General features: G+C 30.8%; 2 protein-coding genes across 2 annotated transcripts in view; both read left to right on the top strand.

The window, feature by feature from the left end:
• The first annotated feature begins 3,219 nt into the window (after positions 1-3,219).
• Positions 3,220-12,715, top strand: LOC144421956 (uncharacterized). Its single transcript, XM_078111590.1, has 15 exons — positions 3,220-3,379; positions 3,676-3,846; positions 4,032-4,111; positions 4,330-4,425; positions 5,000-5,111; positions 5,184-5,286; positions 5,993-6,183; positions 6,828-6,965; positions 7,899-8,052; positions 8,821-9,077; positions 9,622-9,771; positions 10,126-10,272; positions 11,006-11,140; positions 11,416-11,658; positions 12,174-12,715. Exons 1-15 carry the CDS (start codon positions 3,220-3,222, stop codon positions 12,713-12,715), a joined length of 2,679 nt encoding a protein of 892 aa, XP_077967716.1.
• Positions 12,716-14,681: 1,966 nt separating this feature from the next.
• The window catches only part of LOC120326766 (uncharacterized), a 38,249-nt gene continuing 33,980 nt past the window's right edge, over positions 14,682-18,950 (top strand). The window contains exons 1-7 of the mRNA XM_078111589.1: positions 14,682-14,808; positions 15,399-15,491; positions 15,650-15,839; positions 16,152-16,460; positions 18,199-18,364; positions 18,441-18,596; positions 18,673-18,854. Of these exons, the coding sequence (XP_077967715.1) occupies positions 14,690-14,808; positions 15,399-15,491; positions 15,650-15,839; positions 16,152-16,460; positions 18,199-18,364; positions 18,441-18,596; positions 18,673-18,854 (1,215 nt within the window). The 5' untranslated portion in view covers positions 14,682-14,689. The remainder of the gene's footprint in view (positions 14,809-15,398; positions 15,492-15,649; positions 15,840-16,151; positions 16,461-18,198; positions 18,365-18,440; positions 18,597-18,672; positions 18,855-18,950) is intronic.

The following is an 18,950-nucleotide window of genomic DNA, read 5'->3' as shown; positions in this document are numbered from 1 at the left end:
ATTCGATACAAAAAATGTGTACAATAATAAATCATTTGTTTTTACCTGGAATCTCTCAAGCAGTGAAAGGAACATTCTTGAACACTGGACACGCCGATTCTTCGATATGTGTATCCTAATAATTGAGAGTTGTATGCTAAATCTGTGTCGAAATTCCTGACCCAAGATGAGTTAGAAGTTGGTGTTTGATGCTCAACTGCATTTAATTTGCTGATGAAAGCAAAAATCAAACATAAGCGGAGTAGCATCATTTTATCATATCAGCATAATCACAAATAACCGCACATGTGCAACGATATCATAGGAATGATGAACGGTTGTGTTTGTGGTCATCGAATTTAAGTAAATTGGTGGGTATTTCATTGTTTTGTTAACTCCATACTTTACAATATCAAGATATTACAAGTCATGGAGTAATGAGTTGGGATTAAGAATATATAAATTATTCATTTTGCGAAATTAGAATATGAAAAGTAATAACGTTATATGACGTCATACAAATAAAAACCGTAAGTGACAAAAGAAACAATATTGGAGTACCTTTTTTCTCAACACGTTATTACAATTTGAAAAAATATTCGTAACAAGCCCTTTCGAAATGAAACTACCTTAGTGGCCTTAGTAAAAGTAAAGAGAATAGATAACCGGTATTTTAACTAAATTACCACAAACAGTGAACATTACACAAACATGAACATTACACAAACATGAACATTTCGATTTTCGTATTTTCTGCCATGAGATTGATGGGTGCAGGAGGTATGAAAACATTATCATGAGATATGATGTGATTTCACAACTTTGCAATTTGATTTCAATGTAGTATTTTACAAATTTGTGCGACATTTTCATATCTTCAATAAAGTGACGTCGTTTAGCGGGGAAAGTTCCTGACATTTGAAGCATTTATGATGGAACCCTATTGTGTCTATACTTTTGTTTAAACATAATCTTCCTTCCCCAATCATCAAACAAAATAATGATCTGCTTGTATTACTGCTTAATTAAGGCTGTTCTTAATAATTTAGGAGGTGTGATCCAGATCGAGGTAAAACCAGTTGACACCGGTCAACAAAATATCAATAACCTATCCTGTCTTGTTTTTAATATTGGGCATATAAACTTATTTGAATTGTATTTGTGAATAAAGGTCAACATGAATATTTAATCAACCTACTGAATAGAGTATAATACAACGCAACTCATTTTTGTCCGAAAATCTTCTAATTAAATTTATATTAAATTTGTGGCATTGTTAAAAACGCTATATGTATATTATTTGTGAATCCATCATTAATATTTAATCACATATAGTTGTTCATGATCAAGATCGTCTTTGAAATGTGGTTTGGGTATTTGTTAAGTGGAATTGGAATACCCAAGTGCGCCTACACCAAAAATGACAATTTAAAATTAAACACAATAGAATGAAATCCTATAAATACTCTTATTTGTGAATTAGTTCGTTATTTCAAATCTTTGTATTGCTCTTTCGAGGATGTGCGTCATGCATTAATGCTGTGGATATGTTTTGCACAATGGTAACAAGCGGATTATTGAAGTTGTCATGTTGGGTGATTATTCTGGTGAAACAAATAGCCGCCGACAATTCTACAATTACATCTTCATCCTCTTGGATGAAAAACACAAAGGCTGACTGGGCTGAAGATTTTCAATATCTGCAATTTACCTACAGAAGAATAAATAACATTGTGAACGTTCACAGATGTGCTCATCACTGCTTGTCAGATAGCAGGTCGGACATTTTCCTAATAACTTTTTACGTTCACAACACTCCCACAAGATTTCTGCAAATAAAAGAGTGTAATGCGCTTTAGCCCAGGATAAGATTTTTCTATCCAACTATATCGACGTCAAAAGCGAAGCACCTCGGATTCACCCTCCATTCTAACCGCATCATCCCGGGTGTAATACCTTGATTATTTTACCAAACCGAAAAAAAATTATAAAATAATGTCATATATTTTGAAGATGCGAAATATTTTATTTGCAAATAACAGTCAATACCATTCTGATAACTCACGCCGCGAGCGCGCAGGTGACTTGTTTTTTGAACCGAATTCCATATATTTTGCATAAATGCAAAAACAAAAATATACCTTTGCGTGTTAACTATCAAAGTGTAAAAGTAGACGTAAACCTCTTATTATCTTCCGTAAACCACTGAAATAAACAAAATCTTGACTTTGAAAATGAAATAAAAAATGGGACCAAATCTATCTTTGTGCTACAATGATGAGTAATAAACGTCGGCATTGCCTATGACATACACAGCAGTCAATCAAAACGCAATGATGACTTAAATCAATTACTCGTACTATTTAGAATTTGAAAAAAGTTCAATTCATTCAAACCGGCCTTTCATAAATATGTAACTTTGGTTGCAGTTGCTATACAAAGTAATGATAAACTTTCAATGCAAATAATTTTTAAACGAATGCACAGACATGGATAATATCAAAGACTATATTTATTTGAATTTTCAGATGTAAATCGTACAATTACATGCCACGCATCAATTTGTGTGAAATAAATTCAAATGCCAGAAATCCAAATATTTCAACCGGATTAAATTGGATCAATTATGACGGAAAATGGATTCAAACAACTGATGATCTTTTTCCTAATGAAGGTTTTGAATATCATGATAGAAATTCTTATGTAATTTTGAAAGAGGTAAGTTAATTTCGATTATAAACTAAATTGAAACGAAAAAATGGATTCTAATTTCTATTTTTGATGTTGTTATTGACCAGAATAGGCAATCTTTTATCGGTTTATTGATTTGGTTTTAATGAATTTTAAAGAAAAGGGCCAAAGCAAGGGTCGCACATGTTTTAATGAATTTTAAAGAAAAGGGCCAAAGCAAGGGTCAAATTTTCCCGTGTTGTATTCTTGCTATTTAGACATCAGTTTTAAAGAGGTATTGCAACCTGTTGTTTTTTATTGATGTGCAATTCACATTTATATGTATCATTTGAAAAGCTTGTTTTTTTTTTAGAATATTTTGCAACCACCTTGCTTTTATTCAACTTGCTCAGAAACCAAAGTTTGCTCACAGTCACCAAAAATTGATCCAATTTTAAAACAGTTTGAGTGTATTAATATTTACTACAAAAAATATGGTAAAATTATTTTATGATTTCATTAAAAATCCACATTACGTTATTTTATATATGTGTCTGTAATTAAGATATTATGGCAAAATGGACAACATGGTCTGAATGGACTTCACCAGGAAAAACATGTGGGATTGGGACTCAGACTAGACGTAGATATTGCTCAGATTCTGGTCAAAAAGGGATTTGTCACGGACATTATACGGAAAAAAGATTGGATCTAAAATTGCCTTGCCCGAGTAACTTTTTGCTATTGTTCTAATATAAAAAAATGATCCAAAACTTGATTATGGTTTTTTTGTTTACAATTATTTTTATTTATCCCAATTTTGGGCCATGTTGTTGTTTTTTAATTTTTTTTATTTTGAAAGACTCTTAATCTGTTATGCCAAGGTGTTCAAATACAAAGTCGTACAATGACATATTTTTCTTCCGTCTATTTGTGATTTATACATGAATATAAATTGATGATTCATCAAGGTAAAATATTACCCAAAATTTACCCAAAAACCAAATTTTTATTTAATTTGTTTAGTATGGTCTCATTGGGGATATTGGTCAGAGTGCTCAACTAAAATGAGTTGCGGAAAAGGTAAACGAATACGTACCAGAAGTTGTCTGCATGGTGGTCAAGTAAATTCAACGGATTTAAATTGTATGGGGTCGACTGAGGAGAAGCAAGATTGCCGCATGCCAAATTGTAAAGGTGCTTATTCCAAACAAGAATCCAATTTAAAAAAAAATAAATGCGTTTAATTATTTAGTTGTGAGAATTTACAGCCACTTATCCTGAAAATTATATAATTATGTAAAAACATATGTAAAAATGGTAACCATCGATTTATTCATAAAAATTTTCTCTAATCAAATTGCCATTTTGCTTTGTTACAGCCGTTATTCAAATTTCGAACGAGCTTGTACAAATTCTAGATGATACTTCAAATCCAGCTCAATGGAGATTTATTTGTAAAGTAAGCACTACTAATAATATAAAGTTGTAAATTACGTAAAGCATCTGAAGTATTATTAAGTCTCAATTAAATACTATTTGCTAAGTATTATCATAGATGAACAAAAAAAAAACATTTTTGTTTAAATGAGTAGTACCAAATTCACAGAATCTCTCACATCTCAAATGTACATATTTCTTTCAATATATATTTTTTAAATTGCAAACAATTATGTTTAGGATTCAATGGGAGATGAGATAGTTTACACTACTCTTTCCAAACAGTTGGGTTATGGTCCACTATCTGCTCCGGCAAATAATGAAGGACAATATACAGTGAGGACGCTTTCACACTCTTCATGATAATAGTTTTATTTTATTCTATCAAAAATAATATTTCATGTTATTCTTAAAAAACTTGAAATGTTTCATAAAATAACATTGTGTCATATTGCATCATCATTTATGCTCATGAATCTTTTCCATACCCACTGGCAATTTTCTTATTAATAGTTAATAGTGCATAGTAGTTTAGATTAGATATTAGTGTTGTGTAGTTTATATGAAATTGCATTTTGTTGAAGATAAAATTTCTATAATTTATTGAACAACAATGCGCTTGATATTTCTAAATTGCTTCGAAGCCCTTTATTCATCATGTATTGGAATGGATCTTTAATAACTATAATAAATTACAGAATCGAATCTTTATTTTGAAAATTCATACTAAATTTTAAAAACAGCTTTTTTATCATCACTCGATTTGATACAGGAAACAAGTTTAAATAATATCAGTGACTAATATCTCCAATCACATCTAAAACATTGTTGATGGTTACTGATGATATAGATTTATTTGCAATTGCAATTTATCAATCAATAATTTGTTTTTTCAAACATAATTTTTAAGACACATCTCTCTATTCTTGGTTGTGAGCCAGATAAAAATAATATATTGGATTGTAATCACATTTGGAAGGAGAAAACACAATGTTCACAAGTTTTAAAAGTGAAATATGAAGGTTAGAAAATGTTACGGTATTTGGTAAATCTTTTCAATCAAATTGTTACTAAAAATGTGGATTTAATTTAAGGTGAAAAATCTTCACAATGTGAGGGCGGTGCAGCAACTTTACAATGTGCAACCGACAAATTTCTTCATATTTTTAAAGCCACTTTCAAAGCAAATTCATCGCTGTAAGTCTGTGCATACTGTATTGATATGAATGTAAATTTGATATGGATATTTTTGGTGTGACTGATCTTTTATTTTATACAAAAATGATGCCAAGTTGCATTCAGTTAACTAGCTGAATTGTACATATTGACTAAAAATTATTGCTGCATGCAATTATGTGCTTTCAAAAGACAAACCCCAAACAAAAAAAATATTTTTATTACAGAAAATGTTTTTTTCATTCTGATAATTATAACTGTTTTATGTCTCACACCCATCAATACTATTTTGTATTAATGATGCAACTGTTTTATAAATTAATTTCTGCGTATCATTTTGCATTCACATATTGAGCCTAGTTATTGAAATAATGTGATAAATATTATATACATGCCATTAATTTTTTATAGAAGAGATTTGATTGTGGTGTATATTGCTATTACCATATCTCACTGACTTTTATATTTTAACACCAAGCACAAGCCACATGCAGTAGGGCCAGTTTGTTGAATAGTTTATATTTTAAGAGGTGTTTGTACAATGTCATGCCCCCCTTGTTTCACACTTGAACGCACATGGGTGGGATAAATGAGACAAGTGTGTCAAAGTGGGACACAATATTTTTTCAAACAATGATTTTGCTGCATCTATCATATAAATTATACCTACTTACTAATCATTGGAAATATTTATATTATTTTATAAAGTCAATTCAATGATTTTTAGATGTACTGGTGTCTCTCTGTCTACAATGATAGATTGCTCAAAATTTAATCCGAATAACATTTTGAAGAAAATTCAGAATTTGTGTGAGGGCCAGACAAAGTGTGATATTCCTGCTAATGTTGAGTATTTTGGTGGTCCTTGTGAAGAAGGTAGCAAAAAATTGTCAGTCCATTATGAGTGTACTGATGTAGGTGAGCATAATTTCTATTCACAAAGTCATAATACATCATAATAGCTTTATAGCCACAATTGAAAATGGATGCAAGACGAATAAGCATGATAACCTTAACTGCCTACAGTGCAACTATTGTTACCTATCACAACGAAGAAATGTTGAATATGTCATAGAAAAGTGAAGGAGTCAAGCTGCTGCATTTCCAATGACAAGCTTTTAATCAGTTCAATTACACTACAAAAACGTCGCAAACGAAATGGGCCTAGAGCTCACAAATCTTTAGTTCCTATAAGATCACAATTATGTTTGTCAATGACAGTCAGAGATAATATAGTTTGTTTCTTTTTAGCGAATTTGCATTAAATATGATTCAATTCCAGTCAGAAACACACTTTTGCTCTACAAGTTTTATTTGGAAACCACTGGAGTATTAACTAATGCTGTTAATGTTTCCACTTTTGGAAATAAAAAATAATCACAAATCACTCACTTCAGCGCACTAATCATTTGAGCAATAATTCCTGTAGCCAATTTATTAGTTAACTAGTTTTAAATGTTATATGATTTAGTTCACTCACATACTTAATCTAAAATGAATTGCATATCATGTGCGCATTGGATTCGACTACAGCTATCCAGGCATTAATTTTCTTTTATTAGGTGTGGAAGTTTGGGAATCTTGGTCCTCTTGGAGTTTATGTAATAGAAATGGCAATCAAGATAGGAAAAGAATTGGAAGATATGTCAAATCAACTGAAAGAACTATGCAGTATAGAAATTGCTTCCATTCCAACCATGGTATTAATTTTCTACCAAATATTATCATCTTTTTTATTTTCTAAATTTCATGCTGTTATCAAAAATTGTAACTTGCTTATAATATATACTGATCTATCTTTCATATAATTGGGTATGAAACGATTTTGTACCTTTTATCAATTTAAGAGTGCCGCCTTAAAATGTTCTCATTGTGCTCAATGAGGAAATATGCATGGCATTCCAATAAATCATGTGGTATTTGATTTTCTAAGTATGATGAAAAAATTATAGTTGAATTTCAACAGGGTGACAAAAGTATTTGAATATCAATAAAATTACAATATTTTGTGTGACTGTGTGTCAAAAACATAAAAATTACTTCTAGTGAAGCATCAACTATCAGCCTATTTATAGTTTTTTAACGAACAATCGGTATCCAGAAAATACTGTTCAAGTATATTTATGTTTCTTTTGCTGCAATAAGCATCAACTTTCTCAATTAAACAATTGGATGTCTATCTGTAGTCATCTATCAAATATTATCAGAAAAATACTTGTTGGTAGGCTTTCTCAGAGACTTTTTTGTAACAACATGTATGATAAAAAAATAGTGAACAAGTTACCAAAAATCACTCCCATGGCTTTATTTATTTGGCACAACAGCTATAATCAGTTGTCACAATTCCCATTATTTAGAAACAATTTCTATCATCTATATTCTTATGATATTTTTGCATGATTTGTCTTCAAATAGTCAAATTTGCAAAGCAATCACTTTCAATTTTGATTGAAAATAGGGAGTGTTTGAAATTTCAGGAGTTTTCATGGCCTATAGAGTGTAGGGAAATCATCAGTGACATGCTACATAAAAATCACATTAAAAGATAATGACCCCAGTATTATCATTCAACGTGAGTTCTAAAAATGAACCATTGATTTGACAAGTCAACATTTGATTCTCTTCTTTTACAGATTTACATGAGCCCTTCTGGATTGATGGAGATAGTGGCTTCAGGTACAAGGTGCTTGATAAAACTTATGATTCTGTTCATCATGCTCAGATGGCTTGTCATCAACTCGACTCTTCTCTGCTGTCTACTGGATTCGATTCTCAGGCTGAATTATTGTATGATGTTATTGAATTTAAATCTTTTTGTTATTCAAAAATAAGATAAAATTGAGTATTCATATTTTTTCAGATGATAGAATTTACATACCGTATTTATCCCAGTGGGGGGAAAAGTCTATAATAGGAATTAATCAGATGTTGAACCACGGCCTTTTGTTCGGTTACCAGTCCATGTTGTATATGGGATTAGTTCAGCCATTTATTTGTTTTGAACTTGATATGGAGGAATTCGATAATTACAATATGGATAGATCATATGGTGAAAGATGAACCATGGTCTTTTTATCCAGTAACTAGTCGAGTATATGATTTGTGGTGCTGGTAAAGGCTACTTATATTCATGTAGATATTTTTCATTAGTTAGTTCTGTTAAACATTTATGCTTTACGCACCATTTTATCCTAAGCTGGTATTGATACAAGTACTGCATAGCAAAACATTGCATGCACATGCACTGTTATTTTTTATCTAAATAAATTTTATTGTGTTGATTGAATGTAAAAAATTCTGTAAAGATAACATTATAAAATATTGAAAAATACATTTTACCTGGAATGTTGAAATATGCATTAATCTAGTTTTTGACTCATGCACTGACGTTTACATGTTGTATTATTTGTTGAAATAATATTGTTTGTATTGTCTTGGAATATATTTGGATTTCTATTTTATGCTGATATAAACATCTGACAAGCTATTGCGGTAGATTACTCACTAATCAGGGTAATTAATCAATATTTTTAATATGAATATTGTTTTGTACAGAGAAATTTTGGAAATTATTGCAAAGCATCATCATGAAACTATTTCCACATTTTGGATTGGAATCTTCCAACATTGTAATGATAGTTCATGTTTATGGATGAGAAGTGATGGCACTCCTATCAGTGATGATATTAAGAAACTAATTTCTGACAATAATTCCAAACTGAAATGTGCAAAACTTATATCTGGCTTTCAACTAGTTCCTGCTCCATGTGAATATGTAGATTATGGTGTTGTGGTTTGTGAGAAACCAAAAGGTATTTTTTATTTGAAGTTTTTTGTTCTTTTCGTTCAAAGTATATTTTGTTTTCCTCAATTACCAGTATACCTTAAACAAAGATGTTTATATAATTTAGTGCAAACATAGTCAGAACTGTGTAGAAAAAATATCTCTTAAAAATTTTAATCTCAATAATAATCCTGATAATTAATATTAATAATTTGACACCAAGTGTAATTCTGCTACAAACTAGATTTATTCAGATGATAATAGATAATAAATTGTTTTCATCTTATTGACATGGATATCCTTGCCCTTTCATGTGTTTTCCAATGCTATCATAAGAATTTAATATTATAATAACAAATTCTAACAAATATAAAAATCCAGTTAGAAGTGTCTTCAGGAGATTATCTACCATTAATACTTTCGATAGTCATTCATACAAAAGTATTAAGCTAAGATTGTGTAAAATAAGCAAGGTGATCTGAGGAGTTTTTTTTCCCTGGTTACCAGTTTACACAGGCATGGGAATTACATCTCTTTATGCAAGCATTCATTATATTTGTTACATATTGAAGGTATGAAGTTTATTGAGATGGATAATTCTTATCATCAGCTAAGAGCATTTGATGAAGTTTCATTTTCTTTTAAATATGTTGCATCAACTTCTTGGAACCAACGAAATTCAGATGTGTTTTGTCAGCAATTTAACAAAAAGGCTAAAAAAGGTTAATTAATGAACATGTTATTATTATCATAATAACCCGATTAATATAATAATTTTATTTGAATAATTGAATCTGCTACTAGGATTTCATAGAAATTATTAGTGTTATGTTTTCAGAGCTTGTCTTGTATTCTCATTTTTTTCTACTAAATACAATTACATGGTAATTATGGTCAATCTGAACAAAGCACTACATAAACAGCGTCAAGGTTAAGGATGTCTATAAATTTAAGAAAAAAAATTTAGGTATTTATTTAGAACATACGACTTGTTTCTCATCTTCAGCGCAATATTACGGTATTTATAATGAGAAATAAATTGATGTTTCACACAGCTCATTACTTTTTCCTCACAGATTATGAATTTTTTCATGAGGGACTTAGATATATACCTATGCAACCTCCTAGTGTTATTTCTGATTCTGTTGCTCGTTGTCAAGGATTTGGTGGATCTATAGAACGTTTCAAAAAATATAAAGTGCTTTCGAGTCAATACTCTGCAGGTTTGTTTTTCGAATGACATTGCTTTTAAAAAACTAAATTTCACTGGCAATTTTCGTCTTACTGTATTAATTTGATACATGTGGTAACTTTTCACTTTATTCCTATAATTTATTTATTGTATGTCTCATTCTCTATTTGATCTATACAAAAGATGACCCTTTTCTCAGTGATCTAGTTAGAAGTTGTTTGAACAAGACATACATAAATATTTAGTGAATTTGAAAGATTTTTTTAATTGTAAAGAAAGGATATGCTGGAAAAAAAGAAAATTTTTTTATTTTCAGTTGATTTAGTTAAGTTTAATTAATTTTATACATGTCTAAGTCGCAGATATTTAATGTGAAAAAACACTGAATTTAAAAAAAATGCATCACATCATTACAAGTACCATAAATTTTTGACACTACTGCATTTTGAGTTTTATTACATTCATTTTCATTCATAATTCATTTTTACAAATCTCTGTTTTCTCTTTATTACAATCTTGTTTTTTGAATGTTTGCTGGCTAACTTTATTCTCATCCAGTGAATCAAATTTTGGAATAAAAAATATCACTTTATTAGAAATATTTTTATTAAATGATAAACCGAATAGATTTCTGATATAAGATCTATCCAACGTTTTGTAAAAATGCCTGCTTCGACATCTGCTAGCAAATTTGTTCAGAGTGTTATCATAAATAGCAAGTACTGGTCGTAAATTTATTGTTTTGCACTATACATTATCCTCAGGCTCTTGGAATGCAACAATAAAACAAATTGTTCACTATAACTTTAAACATTGTTTTGCCAAGAGTTCCAACAGTGAAAAAGATAATGTGTGCAATTTATTCAAAGGCAACCTTATGTATTTTTGTATAACCAAAGGTAAATTACTATATTCGTAGTAGAGAATATTCCAGTTGTATTGATATTTTGTTTCTTGGTGTTTTTTCTTTATATGTTTACTTCAACTATATCAATACCAGCTGTATATCTGTATATCTATTCTTTCTTGAAGATATAATTGTATTCTTCCCGGCAAAAAAAAATAGATTATTTTTTTCATGTGAGAAAATTGGATTCCCAAGATTGGAAATACCTAATAAAGAGCCAAATAGCACTGATGCTGAAAACCTTTCATTTGTCTATTTAAATTTCAGTTCCATGTACTCATGGATTGCTGGCTGATTATGAAGATGATCGAAATATTGTAACAGTTTCAAGCACACTGTTTATTAATGCAACACAAACTCTATCAGTTAATTATATAAAATATTATTGGGCTGGATTAATTAAAAATGACAGTGATAATCAAGTTTCAATGTATGATGGATGGCAGCCGAATTTCTCGGATAACAATCCATGGATCATATTTACACTAAAATGTATCAACAACATAACAAGTGAGTTTAGAAAATTTACCATAGCCAAGTACAAAAAGTACCAAGTAATATAATGTCAAGATCGATTGGTTCATGGATATTGAAAATTGATTGTATGGAGAAATCTTAATTGAGGCAAATGAATTGCATTTGTAAACTCTGATGCAAAATTCTTCACACATCTCTAAGTCTTTATTAAAACAGGACATATGAAAAATTGCCTATTTAATCATATGATAAGATTTGCATTCTCGTCTGGTTAAACGTCCAGATTGGGTATGAAAATAGTCAACCACTGAGAATAATGAAGGCATGAACATATTTTTTTGGCCATTTGCTTAGTAGGTAAAACGTGGTTGAGTTTGCATATAAATTGTTTTTTTGTGTAACTATGGAATATGATTTTAATAATCAGCCAAATTCAAATCTCAGGTCAGTGTAAAAAATTTCTATAAGAATTAGATTTAATCTAAAAGCAATTTTGTACTTTTAATTTTATTTTTAATAATAACAATTCTGTTTAATTTTTATCACAGGTATTCAAATTCTTAGAAAAGGGGAAAGTAGTGACATCATATTTCATGTTTGGTATAGTTTAGATGGAAAATTATGGTTTGGACCAAAATATAAAAACAATTCAGCACAAATACGATTTCCTAGTGTACATGCAAATATATCACATATTGATTTTACAAAAAAAGAAAATAAACATCTCCCTTTCCCTGCATCATTTATCAAAATCGAATCAAAATCTGCACTACAAGATACTTTTAAATTTGAAGTATTTGGCTGTGAGCTTGATACAGAAATAGACTTATTTTGTGATAAAAGATTGCCACCTAAATTGGAGAAAACATTTGAAACAAAGCAAACACATCAAAAATTTTATTCTTCTTCATCATTGGACGCTCATCTTCTGCGTGCATTTATGTATCAAAATTATTTTGAAAACGACAGAACACTTCTTCATTGGATCGCTGGAAAAATGGATAGTACTCATTCTTCTTCCTTCCCAAGGTGTTTCTTTTCATATGTAGCTAATTATCTTTGGCAATACATCAGATATATATTGCATTGATCAATATTTTCAATATTCGCAGTGTTACAAAGCAAAAGTGAAAAACAATAAGCGTCATGCCAAAACCAAATTTAACAGCAATCTCAACAAATTCCTTGAGCTATTTTTAGCTAAAACATAAAAATTTGATTTCAGTTTGGTTGGGGCAGCATCAGGCGGGCCAGATTAAATTACCCAACGGGCCGGATTTGTTCCGCGGACCGTACTTTGCCCATGTCTGATCTAGATCTTCTTCGGTGTACTATTTGTTTAATGTTACAGTTGAAGCTAGAAACATGAACTAAACTTTTCTGCCAAAAAATTCTCAGTTATAACGTAAACAATTTTCAAGCAGCATGCATTAATAGGGTTTGATATTTTCAATAAAATTTTTCACAATGCATGTTACAAAAAATCTTATTATGTTGCCGGATAAGGACAGAGCAGGCCTTGACCAGAGCAGTTTAGCAAAGAACTATTTATGTAATATTTGTATAATTGACATTTTGATATTTAAATTTAATCCTAGTTTAAAAGAATTTTTTTTATTCACCCCAGGAACTTCAGCTTACATCCATGGTTTGAAGTGGAATTTGATCAAACTGTATCAATAACATCAATTATGATGCGTAATATTATTTTAAACAAGGGAATAATCAAGAAATGTTCAGTAAACACCTTTATTTTAGCATACTATGTTGGTAACAAGCTACAATATTATCATTCCAAACATCTTAAAGGCACATCACCTACCAAGTATGTGATTTTTTGTTCATGATTTAAAATAGGGTTACCTCGAAAATCTTGTGTCCCAATTGTCTCTCGTGTCCTGCACTTTTCCCATGTGTTGACTTGCCCCATGCGCCTCACTTATCTCATGTGTGCCACCTGTCCCATATATCTCACTTGTCCAATACATCCTAGTTTTATCACTTACAATATCTCACACTTCAAAATACTTTGTTTTTCAATACTTGGTAATATGGTTTTAATTCATATCATCTCAATAACTATACGTTTAGTCCACATGTATCTCATTCATTAGGGGTTTTGTACACCTTCTACATCTTATTCACTAGGTGTTCTTCCACATACATCTAATTCACTAGCTGTTTTTCTACATACATATCATTCATTAGGTTTTTTATTCACATACAACTCGTTCATTAGGTATTTTGTCCAAGTACATCCCATGCATCCTGTTTTAGGTCTTTGTTTGAATTGTACACATAAATTATAATAAGATCAAAAGCAGTGGATTTGTGGCTGTGTTTCCTGATATTTGACAAAAGTGATTGCTAAATGATTGCTGAATAATGCACCCGTTGGATAGAAAATCTATCTGAGATACAATTAAAAATGTAAATTATGTTTAATCAAGTCTGTTACCATTTTAATTTTCATAGAAGTTTAGATAAAATTTGAATACACCTTTAGAATAGTTTTTTATGATTGCTAACATATCATTAAATTTTATATAAAGTTTTCAATCTCTCTATTTGAAATAAACACTGATGAAAAGGTAACAACGAACTGTTGAGATGCTTTAATCACTATAGAGAAATTTGATGTTTCATGGAAAGACTTATTTATAAAAAACTTGAAGCAATATTGTACATTCATAGAAAATAGCAAGTCTAATGTGCTTAATTGCTGTAATACTTGCATACTACTGTTGTAGATTTTATTCATCATGATCATTTTTTAGATTTTCAAATTTTGAGAATGATGTTTTCAATAAGCATAAAGTGATTAATGTTTTCACTAAGAAAATAAGAATCATAGCTTCATCTTGGACTGTTAGGCCATGTGCAACCGTGATTGTTTACGGATGTTTACAAAAGGTAAACTACTCCAGATTTTAATTCTATTTTGTGTTTTTTTTTGTTTCCATTCAAAATGTTTTTTTTTTTTGGAAGATTATTCTTATTGATATCTTAAAGATGCTACTTCGTGTATTCTACACAGGATATATTTTCAGCTTTTTATAAAACGATGCAATTTCGTCAGAAACAGTCTAACAATGTTACAAAGTCACAAATGATTTTGGATGTTGACTGTAATGGAAATGAAAAGAATTTAGACCAATGTATACACAACAAAAATGAAATAAAGTTAGTATCAAAAATGAATGAGTTTCCACTGTTTAAATTTTACCTCACTGGAACAAAGTTTTTATAGCAAATATGTGGGGTTTGATGGAGACTATTGTCATCTGTTATTTATATTTCAACGTATAATTGTATGCATACACACATGTTTTTGGTTATGGTATTTACTGTTAATTACCTAATACATAGAGAATAAATTTCAAGTCTAGTTGTGTTCAAAAGAACGGCAATTTTAACAATGTATATGTATATAAAAAAAATAGTAGATATTGGTTAAAACGAGACCTGATTTTGTGAAAACATAGGAATAAACATAAAATCTTTTGAAAAGTGGTAACTCTACAGAGTTTGAATTACAGAGAACTTGAGTTGAGCGACTAAAAATGTTTAGAATGATAATAGCTGGAAGTTGAAATGAAAAAATTCGTTCTTGTATAAATATATTTTCCCAGCATGGTCAAAATTGGTATAAAATGAATTGGTTTTGCAAGCCTGATGTTCACTTTGAATCCTATGTAACAAGATCAACAAAATCACAATTACAACAATTCAAAGTCTTATTGTCTAATCCGTTTTGTATACTTTATCTATAGCAAACTCTCAGCATTTCCAGTTATTGCAAAATGTGAACCAAAATACAGAATTAGAGGTCCATCGATTGCAAGTCGTGAAGGATATTTACAGAGGTAATATTTAAATAAAATTGATTTGGTAAGATTTTGATTTGGAACTTACTTATCTGGCATACTTTTTTAATAAGTCATCACCAACTGTGAAGCATTTAGTGGAACCTACATTTGAAGTTACCTAATTTAAAACTTTATTCCTTTTTGTACATTGTTAGATGGGTAGAGAATAGATGGGTAGCAGTTAATAACATGCAGTTCTCACCTAATATTTCGGACTCCATTTTTTACTGGAATATGGCTAAAAGTTGGAATGATAAATCTGAAGAACGAGTGTGCAGAAGCATGGGATTTCACACTAAAACAATCATTAACAAATGTATCATTACACCAAAAGATATTGTTATGGTAAATCAGTAAAATGAGTTGTTTTTAGTCAACAAATGGAGAAGACCTCTAGATTGTGATAAAGACATATCCATGACATTTCTACAATAAGTATAATGTCATCATAACTATGACGATAATGCAAAAAATTCAAATAACAGATATTTGGTAAATATTACTTTTTATCTGGAATTATTGAATGTCAGGATTAAGCATAGCCTACTAAATGGTATTATATAATACTAGATGTATCCATGAAGTTTAGTTAAAAAAAGGAAGTATTGATAAGTGTGGGATAGTCAATTTTGATTAACATTCTATGTAACTCTACAGGTGACAGCAGACTCCTCTACATTTAATGAAAATAAATATACAGGGATATTCACACATAATGATGTTGGATTATACTTCGAAAATTTTGACACAAATTTTTATAATATAACGCGATCATGGTGTCCTTCTCGCTATGGAGATTATCTTACAACAGAATTTAAAAGAGCAATTGTTTTGAATGGTTTAAATCTTCTAGTTTTCTCATTTGATGATCAGAATATTCTTAAGTTACAAAGCCAAAGCCAAAGTACAAAAATTCATGTTCAATGGAGTGAAAATGGAGAAGTATGGATAACTTTACCAAATCAGGTATTATCGTATATTCATGTTCAGTCTTTATGATCGAAAGATACTTTGATCCTACGTTCACAAGAATATACACATGTATAGATAAGTTTCATATATATAAGTCCAATGCGCTATAGTTGCTTCAATGCGCTATAGTTGCTTCAAATACATGCTTTTTGACAATTTAGTTGACTCTATTCATATCCGGTATAATATATACTATTGACTTTTTATCAGTGCTACTAATTTGCACTATCAATTATTTTTAATTTGAGCAATAAATAATTACCGTATTTATTCGATTATAACGCGCAAAATTTTGAACTGAATTTTAGGCAAAAATCAATGCTGCGCGTTATACACGAGGTCTGAGAAATGCGGTATTGAAAATGTGGTTTTAAACATCTGAAACGTGCGTGCGCTCCCGCATGCACATTCCAATGCAGGACGATTTCGTGCAAGCACACGCACATGCGACAGCTCAGCGTGCGTTTGACATTCGTGCAAGCGTTCGATTTCGTGCAAGCACACGCACATGCGACAGCTCAGCATGCGTTTGACATTCCCGCTGCGTTGAGAATATTTATTTGCCATTATCGTACTGTAATGTAGATACCCATTATATATTACCCATTATCTAGAAGAAAAGATCCATTTATTTCATACATTTATAATCAGTATGTGTAAGCAGCACAACTTTGAACTCTCACAGATAGGCAACATGGATGAAACTCCCATGACTTTCGACTTACCAGCCAGCAGAACAATTGACACCAAAGGAAAACGCACAATTCAAATCAGGACCACAGGTCATAAAAAGACTCACTTCACAGTATGGTTGTCTTGCATGGCGGACGGCACAAAACTAAAACCTATGGTAATATTCAAAAGAAAGTGCATTCCAAAAGGAGAAAAATTTCCGCCAGGTGTTGTGATTCACTGTCATCCTAAAGGATGGATGGATGAGGAGGGGGGTCATTTTATGGCTCAACAAAGTTTGGGATGCTAGGCCAGGTGCCCTATTGAAGAAAAAGTCCATGCTCGTATGGGACCAGTTCCGATCACATTTGACAGACACTGTTAAGGCGAAGGTTAAAACTCTAAACACCTTTCAATCTGTGATTCCAGATGGACTAACCTCTATTCTTCAGCAATTGGATGTCGTGTTAAATAAACCTTTCAAAGACAGAATTCAGGAGAAATGGATTGCCTGGATGAAAACCGACGACAAAGAGTTGACTGCTGGAGGAAATCTTAACAAGCCTGGTTTATGTCTTGTTACATCCTGGGTTAGGGCGTCATGGGAGGACATCCCAAAAGAAATGGTCATCAAAAGTTTTTTAAAGACGGGCATTAGCAATAGTATGGATGGTACAGAAGACGACTTGTTGTGGGATTCAAAATCAGGGTCAGAAGAAGAGGTTGAAAGTGATGTTCCCGCCGATTGGGACACTGATTTAAACATAACCCAAATAGAAATCGAACAGTTGTTTGGTGAATCAGAGACTGAATCCGATTTTGAAGAGTTTTGAATTACTGTGTGCTTTTAATAAATTTTTGTTCATGCTGTGAGTTGTTACCTTAGGTGCTTACCAGTAGTTAGTAGAGAAAAAATAAAAAAAAGAATTTTATACCAATTTTCATTCAAAATTTAAAGGTGCGCGTTATACACGAGTGCGCGTTATAATTGAATAAATACGGTAGATTTAGTATAACATTTTAAAAGTATGCATGCTTTCAATTTTCTTATTTTATTTAGGACAAATCCTATACGTTTCAAAATTCTGAAATCATCGTTGAGTTTTCGAGGAAGATATCTGCAAAATTCATTCGACTGAGTCCTATGAAACATCTAGCTGGCAATTTATGTTTATCGGTCAAATTTAATTGTCATTCATATGCAACTCACAGTTGGAAGTTTGATGGTATAAGTCTATGTTTTCATAGTGTTATTTTGCAAAAACACTTTTATAATATTCTTATTTTATTATAAACAAACAGGATACAACTGTATGAAGCCACTAGGAATCAGTAATGGTCGAATTCCTAATCAATTCATCACTTCATCATCTGTTCTCAATTCCAAGTATGAAGCATTTTATGGCAGACTAGATCAGGGAATAGATCCAACTAAAAATATTGGCTGGGCTTGTCTTTGTAAGTTATATTTTTGTTATGATACTAAGTTTTAAAAGTTTAATGATAAATAACATATAATCTATTATTTCAAAAGGTATGAAAAATAGTAACAATGATGAGTGGATTCAAATTCAAACTGACAAATTAAAAATTGTTCATGGAATTATAACTCAAGGTTCAGTTTATGGGGACTATTTTGTAAAATCATACAAAATAGCTTATTCTGATGATGGGCTGCAATGGACCTTTGTGCAAAACAATTTTGGAACAGATATGGTTTGTAATACAGTTCTAAAAATCTAAAATATGCATTAGGATAGGATTTACATATTTATCCCGGGGGAGAGGAAAGCCGATAGGACGGATTAATCA

The sequence above is a fragment of the Styela clava genome, chromosome 4 (genome assembly GCF_964204865.1).
Source record: "Styela clava chromosome 4, kaStyClav1.hap1.2, whole genome shotgun sequence".
Classification (NCBI taxonomy): domain Eukaryota; kingdom Metazoa; phylum Chordata; class Ascidiacea; order Stolidobranchia; family Styelidae; genus Styela; species Styela clava.
Note: the sequence above shows the minus strand (reverse complement) of the source record. Positions and strands in the feature narration are given on the sequence as shown.